The 25,859-nt window shown below is 37.9% G+C and overlaps 1 protein-coding gene across 1 annotated transcript in view; it reads left to right on the top strand.

Annotated features, from left to right (window-relative positions):
- Positions 1-25,859, top strand: part of ST7 (suppression of tumorigenicity 7) — a 134,297-nt gene that overhangs the window by 100,573 nt on the left and 7,865 nt on the right. Inside the window, 4 exon segments of the mRNA XM_085219028.1 lie at positions 4,636-4,750; positions 13,822-13,894; positions 15,470-15,572; positions 25,001-25,151. Coding sequence (XP_085075154.1) covers positions 4,636-4,750; positions 13,822-13,894; positions 15,470-15,572; positions 25,001-25,151 — 442 coding nt within the window.

Genomic DNA, 25,859 nt, shown 5'->3' with positions numbered 1-25,859 from the left:
CATAATTATATTCCTTAAAATGCTGAAGTCTTACTTTGAAGTCTTTAATCCTCCAGTTAAGAGAGAACATACAGACTTCATGTTCTAGCACATTTCCTTAGAGTTTACAGAGTGGGGAAGATATTTCTCTCTTTAATGTCTAATCCTACTTCGAACAAAAGACATACTGTCCATAAATATTTTGGGACACCAGAGCTAATTTTGCATTTGCCAAATTAGAAGTGAATATCAGCTAAATTTTATAACTGTCCCACCCCAAAGTTAATGGAAACTGGAGCCTTTCTGCGTGCTAACCTTTGCTGACATTTCTTCTCTCCCTGCCAGGCGAGCTGCCCAGGGGTTTTTGATCTCCGTTCTCAGATTTGGCAAATGAGCTCCAGTGTGTTTGGTTAGCTGTCAGACAGCTTCAGTATCAGAGTGTTTACAGCAATGCTCTTTACCAGATCATTTTTAGATTGATGTTCTAAGAGAATAAAGTTTATATAATCAAATCTCAACTGCCTTTCTAAAGAAGGAATGTTTGATCCATCATTCAGATTCAATGAAATTTGTGAGCGGAATAGAATGTTAAAGATAATACATTTCTGCAGCTCTTGTGGGAAAAGTAGCTGAATAAAGGAAAAAGATCATGTTGATCATCTGACCAGAGAAAACCTGAAACATATTTTTTTTCTATTAGACATCACTGAGTCCATTTGGAAGGACATGTTTCAAATACTTCAAGCTTAGGGCAAGCTTCAGACAGAATTTAAGGCATCTAAAAATCCAGCTGTAGGTAATAAAGTCCTAGAAAATCAGGGTTTCTTTTTTGTCTGCTCAGAAACGGGTTCATCTTTTGCCTTTTCTGCTTTCTTTGGTTAACAGCACTTACAGATTATAAATCATATACCAGAAAACAGCTTATGCAAAGTACTGATGAAATTAACAATACTATCCATGCTGTGTGCTTGTATTTTCAGTGGTGGTTGACAGCCACACCTGGAAGATGGCAGCTTCAGTCAATCCTCTTTTAGGAGACAGATTTTACCATTTCAGATACACAGTGGTAACAGATGGGAGCTAAAGTTGAAGCAATTTCACTGTTTCCACTGAACTTATTTGTTTGTTGTTTCTTCATCTTAAACTGAATTTACTTTCCATAGTTATGAATGCATTCACTTAAAACCAATGATTTTTAAGTATTTCTGTTTGTGAATGTATGAGCATAAGCAGCAATGAATGGTTGTGTGCACTGCCCTTAAAATATGTGGCCATCTGTAAGCCGCAATGCAAATAGAGGATAAATGTGTCAACACCAGGTTATATATAAGATCATTCATTTATCCACCTCTGTATTCTCTCGGGTCCCATGGCCTAGTCGTAGGCATAAACTATAACTTAAAGCTGTTTCCTACACAAATAATGTGTCATTGCTAATTGATACATGAGGTTATTGTCATCACAAGGAAAAAAACGGATATAGCAGTTTCAGCTACATTCCTTTAAAATGCTTTAAAAATTATATCTAAATGAGAAAATGCTGATGATGGAAATTTTCTCAGGGAAGGGAGTCCTTTTCATTAAACTCTTCTTTGGGAGATATAACTTGCTCCTCATCCAGTAAATCAGATTGGGATTTCCTCGTACCGTAAAGCATTTTTTGTCATCATCACTCTTTCATATCCATCACAAAATCACTGAACCTACACCCTGCAATATGGATTGGGGTGAATCTGGAAATACAGCCCTCCTGGGACTTGTGATAAGATCTCCAATTGTGTCAGACTTATTGCCAGAATTTTTCTTCAAACTTATACTCCCAAAATGTTATTTCTCTAAAAAATAAATAATAATAATAATAAATTATCTGTGAAAGCTACCATTTGTGTGTATTTGCAGTATAGCTAATGAATCTTTCAAATAGGTGTTTCACTTTCTACTGATGTATTTATTTCCCCCCAAATTCACAGAGCAATTGGAACAGAATATGGGTTATGCACTAGAGAAAACATTTTGACCAATACAAGTTCCAGATAAAATCCTTATGAGCATATATTTAGTATGATATTTGATATCTCTTTAATCATCCTATATTTTAAGGATTCGTGGCCATGCTGTATTGGTTCTCAAATGGTATGAAAACAAGCTTAGCTCAGAGGAGTACAGCTTTTTCATACTGGACAAGAGTCCAACTAACTCAAGTGTTAGAATGACATCTTCAATCCTAAGCAGTGTCCAGTGGCTTTGGTGAGAAATCTTGAGCCTGAATTTGGTGACTGTCTCTTGAGATAGTAAGGTGTGGAGAACAGTGACAATAGAGCCTTTATCTTGTCTTTTAAGTGTAGTGGTTGCCACCAAAATGACGACATTTGTCTGTTACAGCAAGGATAGTAAGAATTAAAATTGATAAGCTGCACAATTCCTCCAGTGTTTTTAACACCACAGAAAATACATCTTTGGGTTCAAAGGGAGGTGTGTGCCTCAAACTGGAGTCCAAAGAAAAGCCCAGTGATGCGAGGGTTTCTGGAATGTGAGGGTGCCTTCCTCATCTCACATTCACAGATGGCGTGCCCGTCTTTAATTCTCTGTGTGGAATATGTGGATGCTCCCCATCTGTGAAGGAGGAGCGGGGAGCCGGCCCAGTCAGCTTTCCATTGCTCCCCAGTGTGACGCAGTATTTGGCCTGCCCTCTACACCCAGCAGGAGATGCTGTAACCTCTGTGGCTTTTTATTTTTTAACTTCCCCAGTGTTTCCTCTCACCGTGAGGCCTAAAACATGACCTGTCATGATGTGCTTCCATCTAATTGGCTTTACTTTCTGGGAAGCTTCTCAAAAACTAGGTCTTTACCATGACTGAAAATTATTTGCAGTAGAAACTATATACTGACATAATGAGCTCATCCTCTACTTTTTTTAGTTTTTTTCATAGCAATTGTGTTGTCATTTGTGCACAGCCAACTTTAGAATAGTTGAGTGGCTATTTAGAGTTGTTTTAATTCTGTAGCTTGAATTTTAACTGAGTTCATTTTGACTCAGACTCTTAACATTCGACCCTTCCCAGCTGAAACCCCTGTTAACACGCGTAAATTCAGAGGCCTTCTAGTCCAAGCAGTGACCTTTACTCTGCTGCTGTCTTAGGCGAGATTTATCACTCTGACAGAACCGAAGTAGAAAAAAAATCAGTGAGTGATGTCAGTGAGAAGCAAAGAGAACCAGAGTAGGAACTTTTACTGGCCATAGTACATCTGTAACTAGCTGCAGCTCTTCCCTTTTCTTCACTGATGGAGGGAAGATTGTTCTGCCAGCCATTATTCATTCCCAGTGAGCAGGGATAATCTTTCTTAATCCCTTGGAGGGGCTTGTTTGCAATATGTTCATTCTCTACTTTAAATCACTTTTTACATAGGACCAGATTCTGTCATGATTTTTCCTGCCAAGTAGTAGCTTCGACTGTTAAATATGCAATAGTGAGTATGGACAAGAATGAAAAGAGATAAACTGCATAACTGTGAAATCCAGCTATGTGAATTTTCACCTGCAGTTATTTTTCTTCATGAGCAAGTATATACACTTTTTTATGGTCAAAATTCTTCATATAGACAAGCGAGCGATAAGTCCATTTTTTGGAAAACCGAAGAAGGAGGAAAGCCTGCAAACTGTGCAATTCTTCTTCGCAGGTTCATCTTCAGCCATTAAGACTAGGAGTGTTACGGCCATCCATAACATACATCACATAGACAGACATAAAGAAAACATGAGGAAGCAAGGCTCTTCTAACATTTCAGTTCTTTGGAGAACTACTCTGATAATAAATATACATATGTTTAATCATGTAAGCAGTACAATTAATGCTCCTAATAAGTGTGGCTTCAAAAAGGAGATGCAGTAGAAATGACCTTCTGTCATTTGGAGCTGTGCAGACTTTGAAATTGAAGATGTCTAAGAACAAATTCTTGATATTCCTCAGACATTTCACAAAGTTAAAGGCACTTACATGGAAGAGGATTACATTATTTTAACTACTCTCTTCATTCAGCTTGTCATGCAAGACAGATTCTTTACTCACAGTGTTAGATTTGTATAATCTATGCATTTTATATTATTGTTGTTTTTTTATTTTATTTTTACTGCCAGTATTGGCCATTATTGTAATTGTTTTTTTAAAGTATCCATGATTACAAATCATAATGCACTTAATAAATGTAGTTGCACACATGTAAGCTTCTGTCATTTGATTTTGTTCTGATTTTCTTCAGTGTAATTTCTATTTTTGCTACTGGTATGCCAGAGAAGTACTGGATTGTTTACTACTGATATATCAGAGTTATTCTGGGGAAGATTCTTATCCAGTGCAATAAGAAAACCCATTTTCATTTTGAAGAACAAAGCCTGTTAATTGTATGAAAGTTGCACATTCAGACAGCAGTGTTCTTGGGTTTGACTAATTGTATGTTATGCAAACATATCTTGTCAAGAAACCTGATCCAGTGTCCATTCAGAGCTCAAAAATTTTTGAGACAATAGTGAACTCAGGGAAAGAGACAACACAGGAAACAGAGGGGTTTTAACTTGATGTTAGTTATTTCAATGCATTTTGAGCAAGAAATCATTTTCCATGTTAATAATCTAACCCTTTCATGTGTTACTGATTTTAGTTGATGAAGGAATTTCCTCTTCTCAGCATGTTCAATATCCATGAAAACCTGCTAGAAGCTTTGTTAGAACTGCAAGCATATGCGGATGTCCAGGCAGTCTTAGCGAAGTATGATGGTAAGTCCATATATATGTATATATATATATTTTTTTTTTCTATATGTATTTTTTTCTATTTTCTGGAGCACACAAAAGCATTATTCATTAGTCAAGCTTTTAAAAATTAAGAAATACTGTAACTTAGGTGATTCACAAAAGCTTCCTAGATCCCCTTACACAGCCCTTATTCCAAAGATTATGTATTAATTTTTTTTCCTGCCAACCCTGCTTTATTCATTTTACAAAGTAATGGAATTCACTTACTAGAAGCTCTTCAGTGATGTTTAAAGAATGACTGTTTAGGTTCGGCAAACTCTTCATTGCATGGTGTTCAAACATTGTCTGAAGACAGGATTATCTGCTCCCATGTGGACTTCTCATGAATGTTGACTAAGTTGATTACAAGTACTTTACAAACAGTTGATTTCACTTCACAGCAGCCTAGTGAGTAGCAAACTTCATTTCTTAGGGGGAAAAGATGGAAAGCTCAGTGGACTTGATGAACTTTTCACTCTTATTTTCATTTTCAGTATTTTCCGCAAGCATTGGCCTAATGCAGTATGTGTCACTTTTTTTGTTTAAGTCACACCTCATCTTACAGCCTGAAACAGAGAATGGACTGGGTAAAAATCACCAAATGGCATACTTTGTTAAGTTAAATAGGTTTTCTTTGTATTGTGTAGAAACTTTGGGACAGATGCAGGAAGAGAATCCAGTTATCTTGAGCAACATTAATCATCCTTAGCAATGTCACTCTTATTTTCCCCAGCTTACTCACTGTCCACTTGGTAAGTTCTGCAAAAATTGAGTCAAGAATGCTGCAGCCATCAATTTCCTGTTTTGTTCCTAGATGATCCTCAGAAAAGTGTCATTCTGTGTGCTGGAATGTGGCAAGGAAGGTTAAGAAATGAGTATTATCCAGTTACATAACTAAAAATTGGATGGTAGTATGCACAAACAAAGTGACTGAATTAAGTGAAACAGTATAAATTTTGATATTAACTCTTTCTCTACCTATACCTTGTAGCCTTTGAAATGTTTTAAATTATTACATCTTACAGATTTTCATGTGTTCCTTAGATAAGACCACCAGTATCGGCCCTGGAACTTCTACTCACAGTACTTTGGCCACTCTTTCTATTTGATTCTTCTGAAAAACGTACCATCCTTTTCATTCTGTCTTTAGCTGATCTTTCCTATTTGTCTACTGAACTTCTTTCTACGTCAGCTGTTTTGCACAGCAAGTTTCTGCATTCTTTTGCTCCCAGTTCCTACCAGAAGCTCCTTGTTCAGCCAGTGGTACTCGCTCCCAATTTCATCTCTACCCCACGTAGATGTACGTGTACAGGTTGGCTTTTCAGGGCACTGATGGTCGTAATATATCTTCTCATCCACTTTACAGTTCCTGTCTTAACCATCTTTTCTTTTTCACTTACCACCTTTTCCACTTTCCCCTTTTTTCTATGCCTTCTGTCTTCTCTTTGTTGAACTTTCTCTGCTTGAGTGCCAAAATGTCAAACAGTATAAGAGCCCATAGAAACAGAAACTTTTCCCTGTGAGCTGCACTACTTGGCCCCATATAATTACATGGAACTGTGGCAACAGGATAATGTGTAAGTTCATCCTAATACTGAGAAGTACACTTGATGAACAAAGAATCTTTAGAGGGTATAAATGAAAAAAAAAAAAAAAAAAACAGCCGAAGGTTCCATTTAATATGTACTAGCTGCTTTCTTCTAACATTTTATAACTTAGGAAACTAAGATAAATTTTAAGGAGGTTAGCAGTTGACTACTGACTTGCTGCTAACATGGTTAACCTGCCAAATTTCAGCCTATGGTTGAGCTGAGGTATTTTAAGGGAAGTGTTTGATTACAGGCAACTGTTAGCAATTGTTGCTACTACCAGTCCAGCATGGAATGTTTTCAACTCTTTCTGGAGTTGAATCATTCTGAGCAAAGATCAAAATGTTACTCGGGCTTTTAAGTACTGCCATCCAGTAGGAGTAGGAGTAGTAGGAACTCCGCTAGAGATCTTGGTTATGCTTAGTTTGGTTGAAAAAATCTGCAGTTGAAGTGGTAACATGGTATGTGATGCAGATGTAGTTCCCCACAGATTTTGTTTTGGTACATTAGAAAGAAAGTAAACAGAAATGCCTATTTTTCTGCCCCAGGCACAATGGGACTTCAACACCTCTTACTCTTTAATGTAGTTCTCTAATAATAGCTCTGGGACATAGCAGACCTATGGCAGAACAGGGAATTAAATCAGCCTTCCCAAATTTCAGATTGAACTCCTGTGCTAGGTCTACTTTTGCATACTGAAGCTGATCTCTAGTTTTAGACAATATCATGGTAGCGCTTTGTGTTATAGAAGGTGATAAAACAATGGAAGGTGAATTTTGTTTTCTCAGAAGCATCTGATGTAGTCAAAACTGAGGTTATAAATGTATCAGATGTGGATTTTTCAAACTAAAACTCTTTTTACTTTATCTATTTGCATTTTCACCTAATTCTTTGCCTTATATAAGCAGAAGTATTTGTATATGCTGGGTATACACAAAGACTCCACAAGCACAGGCTTAACCAGTATGACTCTTACAGCTCGTGAGTCTCAGAAGGCTCATCTCACGGAGTCTCAGCTCATTTTAGAACTCATCAGCTTCATGTGTTGTAAGATTTATTGGATTATAAAACAATGAACTCATTTATGCTTTCCCATCTACAGTTTCTGTTGGTCCCACTCCACTGTCTTTTTTTTTTTTTTTTGACTGGGACCAACTTGATTTATTGTATTTTGATAACATGTGAACAAATTATTTTCTTCAATGGCCTGCTCCCACCCTGAGTTAAAGCATTAGAACACATTGTGCAAAACCTCAGCCTCTGCAAGCAGACACACTGCTTTACCAAAAGCTCTGTGTTAAATAGTGTTTATATTATGCACCTGGCAACAGAGCTGATGTCTATACTCATTATTCATGGAAAAAGGGCCTCATTAGTGGGAAGTCATGCACTGCTGCAGAGCTACATCATTATAGTTTCAGAGTTCAGTGCCTGTCAATAGAGTGCAGATGACCTAAATACTGTTGAATTCTAAAAGAAGTTTTGGCTCTGTTTTGACACGCATCCATGTTATTTACAGCAGAAATAGTTATAGATGCTGAAGAGACTGATGTTGATGGAATAAGCTTCTGGTATTCACAGTAGATAATGTTTATCTGCTCTTCCCTTGCTTTTTAAACTGATTGTTTTTCAGTGGAGTAGATCTGCTTGTTGTGATGCTTCGAACAAATGGTTTATTAACTTCCTTGGACAGCCAGGGCCATTCTCTGGTAACCTGAGTGTTGTGTGAAAACTCAGACCTTCCTGATAATTGAAAGTAAAATTTAAAAAGGTTAGAGGCCTATTTATGTAGTTGTAGTGATGCAGTGATCGCTCCCTAAAGCACTCCTTGTTTTCTTATTTTTTTTAAGTCAGTTTACCAAAGGCATTATAAGCCTTCTGGGTTGCAGGAGGAACATCTTATCGTCATTCTTCTTTCACTTAAACACTTGCAAAGAAGAAGGATCACATCACCATATAGGCAGTTCTGAATCCGGATCACTAGAAAAGAGAATTCAGAACTCAATATACATAGAAATAAAGTGTGAGGCTTTTGATCTGTTTGTTTGGTTTCTGTCTTTTATTGTGTTTTTTCATTTTTTTATTTAAAGAGGTCTCATTCTACTCCACTTTTTTTTGGTAACTGCTTACTCCAAACAATCCTGCTCTTAAGTTAGCGTGAAATCAAAATGCAAACCTTAGAAATAAACAATTAGAAACAGTCATATTTGTCTTGGAATATGCATGATGATCACGAATTGATCATATTCTTATTCAGTCTTGGAGTATAGATTGCAGAATTATTTTAAGTTTGACAGATTTTCCTGTGAAAGTCAAGCATAAAAGGAATTTCGACCTTTACTGATATGAAATCCAAATAGTTAATGTAGAGAAATAAGTTTTCTAGAATGCAGCACATTCAGAGTTATTCTACTTTTTTATAGTCTGTCCTTTTTTGTGTCCTTACAACTTATGAAATATGTAGATTTTAATTACATCAAACTTCATGTCATTTCTAAATAGCTAATCAACTAATCAGATGGAGTACTCATTTATATCAGCTATGGTCTCTAGAGCTTTTGTGTGTATATACATATTTGAGATCATAGCTGCAGGCCATCAGTTTCATTACTCACCATGATCATGTCTGATACTACTGAAGAGATTTTCTACCTGGTGGAGCTAACTTGCTGTTTCTTCTCCATTCTAGTGCAAGAAAGAGTTCTTTTTTGAGTTAAAGATATAGCAAATGGCAATATGGAAGCAACCATTCATGGTATTTTATAATAGTTCAGTTTATTTGAAAGACAGACCTTACGTTCCTCTTAGTTAAGATCAAACCAAGCCTACTCTACCACCTCAAATGTAAATCAGGTAACAAATTCAGGTTGGTTAACAGCAGTATCAGGAGAATGGCTTGTCCTTTTTCCCCTTAAATTTTCTTCTTCAGTTTCTGCATCTGAGAACTGGTTTCTTTACCTCAGAATCACTTGTTACCTGTTACTTGGTCTTTCCATCAGTTCTTTGTCCTTACCATCTGATTGGTTTTTTAGCTGTATGATTATGTTTGAGGCTTTTTGGTGGATTGGTTGTTTCTCCAACTTTTACAACACCACAGAAAGTCTGAACTAATTGCACCGATCTTGATCTTTTAAATCTTCTGTAGGATAAATGGTTCCTTCCCCTCTAGATGCATGTAAGATTGAGCACAGTAAAATCAAGGGAACTGACACCTGCCCTGGCCACCAAAATGTTCACCTCAGCTATGATGTATTTACAACCAGCAATGAGCTTCAAGATATGTCCTTATCTGAACAGTTTAAGTGCTAGCTGTGCTCATGGCAAAATAGAACACTCCTCTTTGTGCTGAAATGCTTTTCCTGTTCTTTCAGGGAATCAAAACGAAGGCCTTACCATACACTGTGGCTAAGTGCTTGTTTGATTGGGATGTCTCCCACCAGTGAGGAAGAATGTCAAAACTACAGAAAATCAGAACTGCTTTTTGTTGCAAGCCCAAAGTAAACATTATATTGTTATGATCATAGTTTTGCTCCCTCCAGCATCGTTTCTAACTTTTTTTTTGTGGAGAAAGGGCCCAGGCAATGACTGTTCTTGTAGGAGATAATACCACAAGACAGTAGATCTGTCTGACAAAGTGTTTTTCCCCTGATGTTCCGTTCATATTTTCCATTATTGAATTCTATCCCATTGCTATTTTCTTAACCATTTTTATCAGCCTAATTTACATTCTTACGTAATACTTGTATCTTTATAGATGACTGCATTTCTCTTTTGTCGTCACTCATCCAGCTGACGCATATTTATTTAGTAGACCACTTTCAGTCTTTCCCACAAGGAATTCCTTCTACCACCTGTGCAAAAGCTGACAATCTGGTCTGCAGGTGCAGAGAACTGGGGGAGTACTGTGCTGACAAGGCAAGTGTTGGCCTATCACTTAAATACCAGAGTCTGCAGACAAGCTGAGAGAGAGAAAATCAGCACTGGAGTTCGCCACCAAGCCATAGCACAATACATGTCCTTTATTTCATCTTTTTTTTGTTGGTTTGTTTTTATGTCTTCACAAAACGTTTTCCGGTTTATTAATATAATTAACAGTTAGGTTTTTAGAAATGTCTGAATGAATCTGGTAGCTTAAATGTAGTCTCCAGTACTGTACAAAGAAGGACTCACAGTTTGACTGGAATGGTCTTAACTGTGCAAAATATGGTCAAGATTTGTGGTTTATTTCAGTAAATATATAAGGGCTCTTAATGCTGATAAGACTACTCACCTATCTGAAGTTAAACCCATAGGAATCTTCATTGCTGACTTGGGAATAACGTATCCTTTAGGGTAAAAAAAAAAAGGGGGGAATAATTACTGATTAGTGACTGAGATTTTTGATTATTAATGACTAAAGCAATTGCAACACGCTCATCTTTTCACACTTGGGGCTTTCTGGTGATTTGGCTAGGGAATGCTGCCCTAGTCTGTATTCAGATTCATCATTTCTAGGTGTATTTGCTATTTTATGAGAATCATAAACCCCAAGACCTATTTAGATGATTTACGGTATATTCTGGATATCATGAGTCAGGGAAATAGTGGTGTTATGGTTGCAGGTCTCTATCCATAGTATTTTTCCATTAGTTCACTCTCAAAAACAGCCACTTACAAAGCAAAGAGCTAGAAAGAATTCACTTTTCCAGCCCTTCCAAAAGCTGACTGAGGCTAATTCAAAGAAATTGGTTGTTAATTAAGTATAGACTATTTTGTATTCAGTTTGAAGATAAAAACAATAAAGAAGAAGGAGAGGTTTTGTTTTTTTTTTTTAGATTGTCATGTCAATTCTTACTGGGCAAAAATGTCTTGATGGTTTCAACAACAGAATCACAGTCACATATTTCAGCACATGGTGAGAACTCCACAAGTAATAATAGAAGGGTGGAAAATAGTATATGTGATGATATTTTCCCATATGGCTCGAAGAGCTGGACACACTCATTTATGAATACCTTCACTTTAGTTCCTGACAGGAGACTTATCTCCTAGGGCTAATTCAGATTTGATTCCTTTGCTAAATTCAAGTTGTAACCAGGCATAATTGTTTTATGCTGTTTTCTAAAATATGAGAGTGCAATTTAGGAAATGAAACCTAAATTATATGAGGAAGTATTGTAAGTAATCAGGCCAAGATATAGAAGAAGTAAATATATATAGTCCAATATGGAGCAAGCAAAAAGCATAACGCAGGAGTAAAGCAAGCATGGACCTAGCAAGGGTGATCACTGTCTCCACAGCAACATAAACATGGACATTTGTATGTATGTATTCTATTGTCAAGGGACTGTAGGTATTATCCTCAAATAACTGCTGCTTGCTTATTAGGAGCACAGTTCTGGAAGAGCCCTCCTGGGTAAGTCAGGTTGCCTGCTGTTGCATTCACTACGTGGTATTACACTTCCCGTGAGCTGAGAAAGCTCCATCCTAAAATTAGGTATTTTGTTTGTCCCACTATTCTACCTGCAAATCTGCCTACAGACTTCACTGCCTAGAAACTTTCTTTTAATCCCCAGTTTGAACTTAATGTTCAACTGTTTATCTTTGTGCCAATATTGCCCTTCACCTAAGCAGTTATTCTTCTCCTGTAGTGTTCTTTGTGGATGTGGACAGGGAGCAGATGCATCTTTTCTCAGACTTTCATTCATTCGGATTGTTAAAAAAACAATGTATTTTATTAACTTCTGTTGTTCTTGAACATGAGTGACCAGATTTAAACAGAGCATTCTCTTGAAAAATCCCATTGCTTTGGCAGGAATTTGCTAGGTTTGAACTGACGGAGGAGAAAATATTTTCTGTGAGATAACAATGACTTAGTGGCCCAGAGAAACACTTCAATTGTAAGGGGGAAGTATGATATTCTACTGACCAATTTTAAAACTTTTATTGAATTTTAAAACATTTTATGAATGACTGCAAATCATTGGAGTATCTGGGTTTTTTTTGTATTGCTGTATTTTGTATTTTGTTTCCTTTTGCACTCAGAAAGATACCTTTCAGTCCATTTATGATTGAAAATGAACCTTCAAGTGGAAAATAAAGAGTGGTATATTATGAAAAACATTGTTTCTGTTTACTGGAAATGGCTTTTAACTCCTAATGCTGAGAAAAACCTGGTGAAAGGAGAGTTATTGGAGATCCTTAGAAACATTTTCTCCTCCTGTCACTGACGTTGTTCTCAAATATGTGTTTTTAGCTAGCTTCTGTTGATGTAGTAACTAACATATGCTTCACCTAGTCTGCTCTGCATGCTGTTGATTGTAATTATTTCAGTTGTAGTACAGTTAACTACAGTTAAGTAGTCCTGTGAAATTAAGTTGGGGTGTATCACAGGGTAGCCCCCAACAACTTTTGTACGCCTCACCTTTACTGACACCTTTACTACTTCTTAGAGCAGTAGTCTGACTCCACTCTTACAGATGGCCTAGTCCAGTGCCTTATGTTTTCAGTATTTACTGTAGGAAGCTGTAGTATCATTTCTAGGCATGATGCTTCTGATAACTTAGTACCCAATTGGGTTTTACTTGAGTAGACAGTGTGCTGTGTGCAGAATCCAGCTCTAAGTGTTGGGTTTTACTGTTTGCTTGTTTGTTTTGTTTCCTTTAAGCATAATCTTTAACATCATTTTAATACTGGAATATTTTGATCAGTATATAGTATGTCTGTTAGGTAGATTACCAGTGTGAAAATTATTCTCATACCTGTAAGAAAAAATATACGGCTAAGATTTATTATGCAGTATTGATTACTACTCTTTGTATGCTTTGTGCCAGTCTGCTGGTAGAGAACAAATAAATAAAGTTGTACTAATGGGTTTTGTCAGGGTTATGGCTGCTTTTCATATCTGGGACAATATAAAATGGCCAGAGACTGATGAGTATTTTTGTTCAAAATTTCTTTAAGAGGCAAAACACCTTAGTTTCTTGTTGATCTTTAACTAATAGTTTTTTACTTGCATGTAAAATCCACTTAGATATCTGTATTAACTTGTATAGTTGCCATGTATGCTTATTAAACAACTGCTTCTTGGTGACAACAGAAGGGAATAAGAGCCCTCATGTATTTCTTAGATATCTCATAAACTATGGAAAAAATCACATTTTCGAGTTACCTTTATGTTTATGAAATGGAGTATGAATTCTTTCACTATATCTCTGTCATGTCACTCTTTGAATTAGTTCTCTGTGGCCTCTTTTGCTACTTAAATAGCAATTTACTATTATGAGTTATAAAGTGTATGTATTTAACTTGGTTGGAAGTTTGAAATCCATGTAACATGGTAGTATGAGTCCCAAGGACAGAATGTACTCTGAATTCACTTAATTATTTTGTACATCCCATGCATACTTTGAAGTATCAAACACTTCTTTCTGTCTGCAGACTTTTAAGGGTTCCAGTATTTACTTTTTTCTTTCTTTTCCACAGACATAAGCTTACCAAAATCAGCAACAATATGTTACACAGCTGCATTGCTCAAAGCCAGAGCTGTCTCTGACAAGTAAGTGCATAAGAACCACTCTCCAGCAAAATTCCTGATTTAACTCAAGATTTTTCTTAGCTGAGCCCACACCCTGACAATCTGTTGAGTAAGCAGGATAGTTCAGTCCTGCAGAAATCCACAAAATTGGTTTATATCTGAAAAAAAATGCATTGAGTAAACATTGCACTTCTAATATTAGAGAAGAAGAAAAGAAGAGAAATAGCTTTCGTGTTTCACTTCTGTATATACTACCTGGGTGAGCTTTAGCTTCCTAGGTAGTATAGTGAATATACAACTAAAAGATGCTGTGGTGGGTGTGCCTTGGCTTTTGAGCCAATATGATGAAAATTCAACTAAAGGTGCTGTGTGGCTGAACATCTTCAACTTTCTATAAACCTGATCCCAAAAAGGTAATAAATAAATGCGGATACACTGACAACAATGTCATTTTACAAAAGCTGTCAGAAGACTGCTTAGATAGTGGCAGGTGCATTTAGCATTACCATGTCAGGGATTCTGAGAGGTAGATGTTGTTCATATTTTTAGACACACAAATATCTGCTCATTCCTGTTACGGTTGTCTCTTGGGTCTCAACCTTCCAAGGTGCTGAGCACATCTACTTTTTGCCTGTGGACTTGAGAGCACTGGCCCATTCCAAAAGTGTGCTCAGCTCTTTGTGAGACGGAGCTCAAAGATCCCAATTCCGCTCTCAGATGCCTTCACACAAATCCCAGGCAGGAGTTGTGTCTGTGCACCCGAGGTTCGGAATGCCCCCTAAAGTTGGAAAGCAAGTAGAGTGGAAAGCCATTTTCTTGACTGACATCCTGACAGTTTTTGCTTTTAAAGTGTATGTACACATCAAGATCTAAGTAATTTTCTTTCATTCTTTTTATCCTGTAGATCGCCAGTACCTACTGCAACATCTTTCCTCCCTACACAGCGACTCCAGCTTGGGAGGGCAGGGCTAAGGTTGTCACAGCTTTCCCTGTGGTGTCTGCCTGCCAAGTACAGCTCTGGAGTTAGCCGTGGGGTGTGAGGTGAGAAAGAGATTGCATGGTCTGGTTTTTCATTCACTGGGGCAGATGATTCGCCCACAGTTTGGGCATGCTACCTTCAATGGTGCTGCGGCCAGTAGACCACCTGCTACTGCTGCTGCATCGTGCTTCCATCCCAACCTGACCCAGGGGCATTGGGTTGGGACCTCCCTCAAACCTCCCCAAACCTGTTTTTAATAGAAACCCTCCAACAATTATTTGGCATTGGGTTTTTTCACTTTTATTTTTTTCTGCAACTTCAGCCTTGAATATGCCCCTTAGAAAAGGTACCTAGAGCAAATTTAGCTTAGTGACAGAGAAAGATCTGACTGTTTCAACTGACTTCCTGCCATGACTAGCTACAAACATGCTTTCCACTTCTGCTGGGATTTTCATTGTCCTTGACATAATAGATCGTTATTTTCCACTTACTATAGAAATTTGGAAAGCCCAGGAAATTGATTCAGTTTGCTTGTATGAACCCATGGTCTAATGCCTTTTCTGTCCTTTTCCTACCAGCATTTCTGACCCAATATGTTTTCTTCTTTGCTTTTCTAGATTTTCTCCAGAGGCTGCCTCAAGGCGAGGGCTGAGTACTGCAGAGATGAATGCAGTAGAAGCTATTCACAGAGCAGTAGAATTTAATCCACATGTGCCAAAAGTGAGTATGGAGAAAGCACTGTTGTAGCTTTAAAACTGCTGAGATCCTATCTCCTGTTTTATTGTATTAGATATCAAGTGATCTAGTGGAAAGGGGGGGAAACATTGGGAGGGCAAATAAGATGATCAGTGTGGTTTTATTCTGGTTTTCAAGTTTGAAGTATCTTCTACTGTGGGCCTTGAAACTTGAAATTGTAGCTGAAGTGAGTCGTCTTTGTGACCAAGAGTTGTGTACTGTGTTGTAGTAGTAGATATCATCAAATGCTGTGCTGCAGAGCAGAGCACGTAGGGACAGATTATTCTTTACACAAAAGCCATGAAAAATCTTCTGGTTTAAAACAGTGTCACTTTTTGTTTTGATGACTAAATAAAAGAATATATTTTGATACGCTATACGAAAAGCTTATGTTTAGAGTTTGTAATATGCTTCAAATAAATTACATTAGTAATTCCTTATGTAGCACCTGTCATTAAGCTCTGAGAAAACACAGGTCAGAGATGAAAAATCACTGAGAACTACAGAGTTCAGTAAGAAAATGGATTTATGTTGTAATTTCATAATTCTCTCCCTAGATATGTATCTCAGCAGTAAGAATCTTGCCTGTGGCTACTAAAAGCTAATGTATTCTATTGTTTTTCACCTGATACTCAGTATTGCAGTCTAGAAGTTCATTGTAAAGGCAAACTAGAGGCAGATGTTTTTTGGCCCTTGAATCACTGAACCTCACCCTGCAAAGCTCATTTGAACCGTATTGCCCTGTGAAAGCAAGCAGCCTTGCTGGAGAGCAGAAGACTGGATTATCTTCATATAGGGAACCTCTTCATTAGCTGAAGTTGAACACCAAGTCTGGTCAAGCTAAACTCTGAATTTCTCCCATGTGTACACATATATTGGAGATAGTTTTTTTCTCATGCATTTCAGGAATTAAGTATTTTCTCTGTAACATATATCTGTTATGCCATCCACTAAGTAGCGTAGTTCAGCTGTCAGAAAGTTAGGCTGCTTAATAAAGTCACCTAGGCATTCTCTACAGACAATGTGGCAAGAAGGGACTGTGTTAGACATCTCTAGATAGACTTTCCCTCCAAGGTGCCTGTTTCTGCACTGGCTATGAAAAGAGCAACTATTTTCCAGTAAGATCCAGATCTTCAAACAGCAAGATTTATGTGACCTCCTTTGTATTATTAGCTGATGTTCTACTTTTGTGCCAAGCTGTACAATGAAAACATTGAAGTTTGATCCCAAGATTACTGCTCCTGTGGAACTTTTCACCTTCTTTCATCCCAATGGTTCTTGCACCAACACAGCCATTAATAGTCTCTTCTACTTGTTCATCTGTTTACTTCCCTATTCTAATCTTGTTATGCATGAAACTTTTAAAATGCTTTACTGAAGCCCATTTAGAGAGTTTTGTCCTTGTTGTCTAAAAAAACAGGTATCTTGCCAAGCAAGCAGTTTTGCTTGTCACAGGCTCTGTTTGTGAGCCTGTTCTGTTTTCTGTACTTATCTCCTTGCTTTTGATCTTTTTTTTTCTCCTTTAAAGTCTGTTTTATTGCATACACATTGTTTCTCTTCATTAAATAAGTGGTACTCCATTTATTATTCTCATTACTGGATCGCTTGATTCTGAATGGGGATCTTTGTTTTAAGTTTGTAATGCAAATCTGGCAGTTTCCTGGGCCAATTCTTTCACTGCTCAGGAATGGAGATTACTGGCTGCAATGGTTTCCACTTCTGCACATGCTCTTAATATCCATCCTGCTGTTGTCCCCATGCTCAACGTTACTGTGAAACTGAGTCTATGTCTTCACTTACTACTTTTTTGCTTGTTCTTTTTTTTGTTTATACTTGTGCATTCTTTTCTTCAGCTTGATTTCCATTGCAAAATCTAATTTACTGTAAGTTGTGGCAGCTGCTCCACTATCTCTGCACTTCCACCCCTCTAACATGCTGCTGTGCTTGCAGATCAGTGCTTTACTCATTGCTTGTGACCCTTGTCTCACCTACCAACACCTGGCTAGGTAGCTTCAATAAAAGACTGAAACTCCCTTTCTGACAAGTACCTCCACACGTGAAATACAAACTGCATGTTATTCTCTGTGTTTCTAATGTAATGAAATTCTAGTCCTCATCTAAGTTCTCAATCTAGTTCACATTGTTAATTGATTCCTTCACTTTGAATTTCAAAGTCAGTTACTTGGAAATTAAAAACCATAGTGAAAAGTATAAATTATCAGGATAATGAGGTAGTAATGGCAGCAAAGTTTGGGCTTTCTTAGTTCATATTTTGACATTAAAACAGCATAGCCCATTACAGACTAACAATTTCACACTCATTTTCTCTTTGCTATTATAACTCATATTAACACTCATATTCTCTTTGCTTATAGCTAAAGGCTATTAAGGTGCCAATAACATATATATGATTATAATTTTATGCCAAGTATGGATATTACACCTCAATTTCCACTCAATTATGGTTGAATTCATATCCATTTTGTTCTTAATGAAATGGAAATAAGTTTTAGAGAGCAGCATCACAGAAAATCTAGCATTGCTACAAAATTAATATGTCTTCAGAAGCTTCTTTAGGATTTAAACGCTAATGAGTCTCTTGTTCAGGTTGAGGAATAAATAAGTAATAAAACTGATATACTATTAAAAGCATTTGCAAATATCTCAGCAGAATCTTTAAAAGAGGCTACACTATTATGTAGGAAAAAAATGTAAATGTTTCAGTATATTTATTCTCAAAAGATAATTTGGCCATTCTCAGTGCAAATCATTAAAATTTAGAATTGTCACAGAAAAAGATTGTTATTGGATATGCATTTTTGAAACATTTAACTGGAAATAGCAGACTTCTGCGCATGAGATGATGACACAAGGAGAAAGCAGGGAACACAGCTTGAACGCACTGAGAGATGTTGCTGTGCTTAGCAACAAAGGGTGACCAGGTCTTCCACTGGCCCGTTACAGGTTTGTGGGTTTGTGTCAAACCTACTTTGGACTCCTGCAGTCCTGCAGTCCTGCTGCTGATTTTCCATAGGAGATGCACATCCAAACTCCAGTCCGTTGTTCCATAACAATACTGCAGAGGTCAGATTTAGTTTTTAGACTTTGTTTCAAATGTACTTTGAAGATACAGGAACTCTTCAAGAAGAAGGAGTTTGTAAGTCCGAGATTCTCATCTTTACATAGAGATAAGAAACATAAGAAACCTTGCAAAACCACCTATCTTCTGTCTAGGGGCCATTGTGTGCATAAGCCTTTCTTTAGCCTTCCTTCCAGCAATTAATATTCTTCTGGCACAGGGCTCTTTTTTTTAAGTATGTTTTGATGACAGTTTAATTCCCAGAGATCAGTCCATTAAGCCTCAGCTACAGCTGATAAATTGCCATTGTTTTTGAATTAGGCTGGAATCAAGATGCGACACATGAAGGAACTAGGTTTTTTAGTGAACCAAGGCAATACAGAGCTCAGAGCAATTTACCACACGTATCCAGGAAGCTGGGCAGCTGACCTGGTTGACCTGATGAAAGATACTGCCTCTATCTCTGGAGGTTGTCTTGTTTATGTTGCTGAAACAGCTCAGCTTCAGCAAAATGCACTTTTATACCCTGGCAGATGTTAACTTTCTAAAAAGTAAGCAGTTAACCAAGAAGAATATTTTCAGGATTCATTTTAGTAGAAGAAAAGCATATCTATAGCCAATATAAGTCAGCAGTACAGCAGGAAAGATAACAAAGCAGAGAGCTTTGATTTCCACTAAGAGAAGAATCATAGCAAATTGTCTTGCTTACTTGTCTGATTTCCATCCATCTCTGTCTTAAGAGAGATTCTGTAGTCTGGTATACCTTTGCTTTAGTACAGCATCCTGTTTGGCAGTGTTGGTCCCAGGGAAATGTGCTGTCTGTGTGTGACAACATGCTGCTCAGAAAATCAAGAATAAAACAAGAAATGGTTTTAGTGCCACAGTTGGGGTATGACTGTCATTCTAGCGGGTTTTGTGCAGAAAAAAGAGGGTAGTACATGTTAGATCATGGCAGTCCATAGTCCGTGGGGTGTATGAAAAAGTATGTATGTATGCACAGAAGACTTCATCAGCATTATTTATCTGTTGTGTTTGGATCTTCCCCACTTATTTGTAATGCAGCGATCCAAGTTTAATGCTGATAAAATACAACAGCTGTTTATGAGATGTTTCTCAGCACTGGAACACCCTTCCTGAGTTGATTTGCTAGGCTGCCTTCTCTCAAGCTCATCTTTATAAGCTCCCTTCACACCTCCCAACCAAAAAAAATGTGTTGTGACATTGATAAGAGCTTTGAATCTAGCAAGGAGAGAAAACAAGTGTTGGTTCGTATATATGATTGTTAAAATTGAGTCAGAACTGTGCCCTGCACACAGTTGTGTGGGGTGGCCTTGTAAACCAGGGCCTGAATTTGAAGATTCAGACTGTCTAAATGTTACTGTTCCTTAAAGAAATGCCACTTCTGTGTATAAAGTGTTTCATAAAAGAATATAACCAACCATTAACTTGAACACTTCTAAAGATTTACCTGTTCTCCTTTTCATTCTTTATTATTTATTTCTTTTTATTTTATTTTTAATGAGGACTGTGTGTCTTTGAATGCTCTGTGGTTTCTAGTAAGTTGTAGTTGCTAATAGAAACAAATAATGAAAACAAATTTATTTAGCAGATGGGAAAGGAATCCACTCTACACACCCCATGATATTACAGAGAAACTATTCCAGATATGTTTAAAGAGGGGTTTTAACTGTTCAGTGAGACAGTGATTTGTTTTTGTATCTCCAGTAAAAAGGCCAGTCTTGTTAATTACCATCAATCCAATGTGAACTTGTTGTGTGACCTACAATTGGCTTCTCTGGGCATGTAGAATCCAGTATTTCTGAGCTGTATGAAGCTTGTGCTGTTCATCCCAAAGGGAGGAAGAGAGTTCCTGTTCAAACAATGTTAAATTCTCGTGTTCTGGCCTGGAGGGCTGCTGTCACAGGTGCAGGAGTGACTATTGCCTATTTACAGCCTGAGCTGTGATTTCAGAGGCAAGATGCAGGACTGAGGAAAAACCTTCCTGAGATAGATTGATTTATTTTATATAGATTTATTTTATAAATGGGCACTGAAGTAGCTTATTAATTTGGAATGTTAAAAGCAGTCCCAGCAGAAAAATAGTGAGAGTACAGTCAATATTATGAAACAAATATTGTGTATTCAGTCAATTCAAGTAAGAAAATATGAACTCCACCTTATTACCCTTCACATAGACAAGAAAGTGCTAGCAGAGTGCTATCACAATGTTTGTACCTATAGGCTTTATAACAATGAAATTAGTTTCCATTGTCATCCTCCAAATGCTCATTAAAAGATATATTCCCACTTGTGTCAATAGTGGCTATAGCTGAACACTTTGGTTCGTGTTTTGCTTTTACAGTGTCAAGTAACCAGCCCAGAAGCTACATGAAAAATACTGTTCCCCTTTTAACTCCTAACTGACAGCTTTTTGACAGGAGAAGTTTGGGGTGGGAAATGAAAGTCCAGAAAAAAATGAAGAAGACAGTCACAAAATCCAAACCAGCACAGTGTGGGGAGAAGGGCTGGGTGACATCTGATGGTGACAGAAATAGTTGGGCACCACAAGTATTCACTCCGAGTTTGGTTAAGGCTAGATTGTTGTGGCTTCTATCGATTGTCTTCTCCGAGCTCATTCCTTTTTTAAAGGAAAATGATAACTCTGTAATGATGGTAGTGTGTATTATTTCCTGTTCTAATTAAGCTTCTTTGTTTGTCACTGAAAAGAAGTGCAGATGGAGATGTGCAGGGCTTGCCATCTCTGTGCTCCCTTTATGCTGAGAGCTCTTGGCAAAGTTTCTCACTTACCCTATTGCTTAATGCTTCCTCTGCACAGGAACCACACTTGGGTTCAGAGCCATGTCAGGACAACAGAGGTTTCCTGTCTTCCCTGTGTACTCAAAGTATTGAAGATGTCATGACGTTTTGTTGCTTAAAATGTAAAAATCATGGTTGTGTTCACAAGTCAGTGTATCAGTAGGTACAGCTCAGTGAGGAATCTATCCAGAGTGTTGGTTGTTCCCTTGTAAGGCCCAGTGGATTTTGTACTGCTATGGCTTTTACCTGGATGCTAAGTTCCTACACCTATACTACTATAGAGACCAAGTTCCTCTAAGTCTGTGCTCTGGACAGAGCCTTCAGAAATGCACTGTAAAAAGCCAATTTACTGCTGAAAGGGCTCTCAATGCCCTCGAATTCTCCTTGAAAACACAGCAACACAGGAATTGATGACATACTCTAGAATATAAAATCAATTCATTTTCATGGACAGTCCTATGTCCCCTTCTTAATGATCAAGCTCAGTCTTTAGCTAGGTACCATTTTGGTGCCTATTACAGCTATTTAGGTAGGTTAAACAGATGAAGGCTTCCGAGTGTCCTCTCATAAAGTAGGCTTGTCATGACTTTGCTTTACTGTATTCCATACTTGCAGAATTTGACCTTTATGGTTCACAGTGTGCCTGACGAGAACTGTGCAGTGTTCTAGATGAGGTTTCTCTGGGTCTGTGTGCAATTATCATTCTTGCTGGCAATATTTCCAGAGTAAATAAGTTGATAGCTTATACGCCCAGAAGGTGAGTCTGACCTTTGTACATAGACCAAAAGCTATTACAAGGTCTGAATGAGACTTGAGCCATCTGTCAATTTTTGTGAGCCTTCATGAATATCACTGGACCAGATGATGGACTTCTTGTTTGGGAAAGTAGCTGTGGTAGAGTAATGAGGGAGGAGTTTTTCCTATTTTTGACCTAAAGAACTTTTAAAAATAGTTTTGCTGCTCTGGAACTGAGAAAAATGAAGACTAAAAAGTAATTGTTTGTATCAATACAAGTGAGTGAGGTCTAAGAATGATTTGCAAGTGTCAAGGTACATCCTACTACCAGGTAATTCCATGTGATGGTTTTTAATCACTAATAACAAGCAATCTGCATGTTTTCATTAACACTCCTCGAGGTAGGACATTCATTCCTGCTTTTCCCTTATAAATAGTTTCATGGCTTTTATGTTGTTTTCTTTTCCTTTGACTGAGATATTTAAATATTGAAAACTTCTCATTTACTCTTGCAAGAAAATACAGAATTGAGAGTTCTGTTCTAAATTAATAGAATAGATATCAGTCCTGCAGCCACATTCCATTCTGTTCAACAAGTAGGCATGGGATTTTAAAAGGGTGGCAAAGTCATATAGGCAGCAAATAAGAAAATTTTCTGTATATCTGTAAGCTTGGCAGCTCCTTTCCTCATGTCAGATCTTTATTCCATTCTTTTTTCCACTGTTAATCCCTTCTTACACTGCCCTGCCACTGAATTGCATCTTCTTCCCCTAATCTACCTGTTCTACAGATTTCCCAATTTTTTTCTGAAAGGCTTTATAGAAAATTCAAGTATCACACATGTTACTCCCACTGCTAATTTAGTTTGCCCTCCTTTAATAATTACCTGCATCAGAAATATATGATTTTCCTCTTTGAATCACTTACCTGTTTCCTGGTGTTGTCAGCTAGTTCTCTGCTTTGATCTTGTCCCCCTCAGATCCTTTACCTGCTTCTCCAGCTCCTTCCTGGCTTCTGGCAAAGAGGAGTCTAGTTTTAGGATGCCCTCCATAATATCATGCCAACTTGATTCTCAGCCCCCTCTGGCCTTTCCTCTTCCTTTTTTCAAGGATGATTTTGAATTCTCATTTGTTCCCTTTCTCCTTTTCTCCTCTTTCACACATCACAGAGCCAGTATGCAAGGATGCCCTGGAGTCTCCCATTCACAAATGTCAGTATCTGACAGGAGCTGTGAAAAGGTTACTGTCACTTCTGTGTGCCAAGTTGCCTTCCAGCCTGTGCTCAGTTCTTGGCAGTCCTTAGATTCTGCAACCTCATTCTTCCCATCCAAGGCAGAGACCAGTATGTAGACACAAAGACCTCTCTAAAGTAGAGGGGCTGCGTGCTTATTCTCTTTTTGCTGGTGATTGTCCATACCTTTTCTTTCATACCTTCTTTTAATTTTGCCAATCCCTGCCTAAAACCTGCAGCCTTTTTCTCATCTTTAACTCCATTCTTCTACTCCAGAACAGCCAGCCTGTCAGTAAATATTGTAGATTTTTTTCCCCAGAAGTGCTGCAGCCTTACACCTTTATCCTAGTGGCTAAAGGAGCCACCTCATCTCCCTCCTTTCTCTGTAATCCTCCTTTCTGTCACTGTCAGTTTCCTGTAATTCATCCCATCTCCATGTCAGGGTCTGTCCATGTGGTGTGTGACCCACCTGCTTCTTGTTGCCTCTTATATTAAATAGCCTAGTGGGCAGAACATTTGCTTTAGGGAGTCCTGGAAGAGAGCAACAGTTTTCCTGAAGAAAAAGTACTGCAAAGGTGGGAAGTATTCTGCTTCATAGAGGAGAACTGACAGACAGCAATTGATTCAGCAGCCTCCAATTTCTGTCTGTCATCCTTTCCCCTTTAAAGCATGCCAAAGCAAGGTGTGTCTGTTCCCCTCTGTTCTATCTTTCCCCTCCACTAGCAAGAAGGAAGGAACACCAGCAGTGAGGTGAATTCTGATCTGGCAGCAGTCTGACTGGCAGGCCAGGGAAGGAGGAAAGTCAGCTGCGTGAAGAACATTCAGGAGCTCTGTCTTCTCCTGCGACATGAATCCCGCATGTACTTCATTCACCGGCTGTTTTAGGGGATCCCGTAATGGGGAGAATTGTTTGTGGGTTTGGTCACTGGTGCTTTTCATTTTCACGTTTTCAGTATTTTGGTTAGCTAACTTAAACATGAAGGACTGTTGTATTTTTTTTTCCCTAGAAGTCTGATATTTGTTCCATTGTGTAAATGGTGTTACTTTGTAAATCGCTGGTAGCCCTGCTGTCCGCTCACCTTGTGCACTTGCAGGCCTGGTAACCTGCTGATGGCGATGCAATAAAGCAGCCTGCGTGCAAAGTACTGCCTGTTTCCTTATAGAAGAGCGAGGTGCCTCAAACTGCTTAATGTCTTCTTCATTATATTATAAATGCTTCTAATTTAAAAAGCTCTTGTAATTAGAGTCTCTTTTCTGCTTTGAGCCTATTTTTTTTTCTGCCTCTTTGATAAGAGAGACATTTCATTTTGAAACCCTTCACAGTCCTCCTACTCCAGCTGAATAGCACAACATGAGCCATCTGTCAGTATATCGTATGCTTTGGCAATAATTCAGTAATTATCTTCTAGTGCAGTTGGTGATGTTACGCATCTGATGAAACGCTTATGAAATGAAGTACTTCAGGGAAATAGACCTTTCAGTACACGCTGTAGAATTGCAGGCAGCTTTTTTATTACTTCTGAAATAATTGTACTCTGCTTTTTTATTGCAGTACCTCCTAGAAATGAAAAGCTTAATTCTGCCCCCTGAACATATTCTGAAGAGAGGGGACAGTGAAGCAATAGCATATGCTTTCTTCCATCTTCAACACTGGAAAAGGGTAGAGGGAGCATTGAATCTCTTACACTGTACATGGGAAGGCAGTAAGTAATCATTTTTCTTACAAAGAAACTCATCAATTATTTTGATTGAATGTCATGAGAAAATAAAAGCATTTTGTAAAGCATAGAATGGGGAGGATTTGGAGGTAAATTATATTTCATTACCACTGAAATATTTAAAGTTCAATCAGAAAATATACGCCTCATTTAATAGGAAAAAATTTTCTGAAGTCTTGGATTCTGTTTTCTGTGTAACACCAAACAAAATTTCCCATCTTCTTTGTGACATATTTTTTTACTCATGGATAAGGGCTTCATAACTTACCTTCCTCATCCTGGAGTTGCAGAAATTTGTTTGTCATTAATTGAAGGCTTTGATTTTGGGAAATTATGGACGTGCCTTACAAGCAAATAAACATTAATGTATAGTATAAAACAAGATGGTATTTTCTGATTTCTTTTTTCATTAAATAGAGTGAGTCCAGTGGAGGACAACTAGAATGCCTGGGAAGCTGATATAGGAGACACTGAGGGAGCTGTTTTTAGCCAGCTTGGAAGAGACTTCCTGTAGTTGAAGGGGGGGTCTAACTGCTGTCTTTAACCACCTGATGGGGATAGCATGGAAGGCAGAGTCAAAGTCTTATCAGAAGGGCACAAAGGAAAGACGGGAGGCAGTAGACACGCATTTTGGCACAAGAAATTCCATCTAGACATGAGAAAAGTATTTTTAGAATGAAAGTGGTGATGGAT

Source organism: Meleagris gallopavo, chromosome 1 (genome assembly GCF_905368555.1).
Source record: "Meleagris gallopavo chromosome 1, MGAL_WU_HG_1.1, whole genome shotgun sequence".
Classification (NCBI taxonomy): Eukaryota; Metazoa; Chordata; class Aves; order Galliformes; family Phasianidae; genus Meleagris; species Meleagris gallopavo.
The sequence above is the reverse complement of the archived record's forward strand: the minus strand, read 5'-3'. Positions and strand labels throughout refer to the sequence as shown.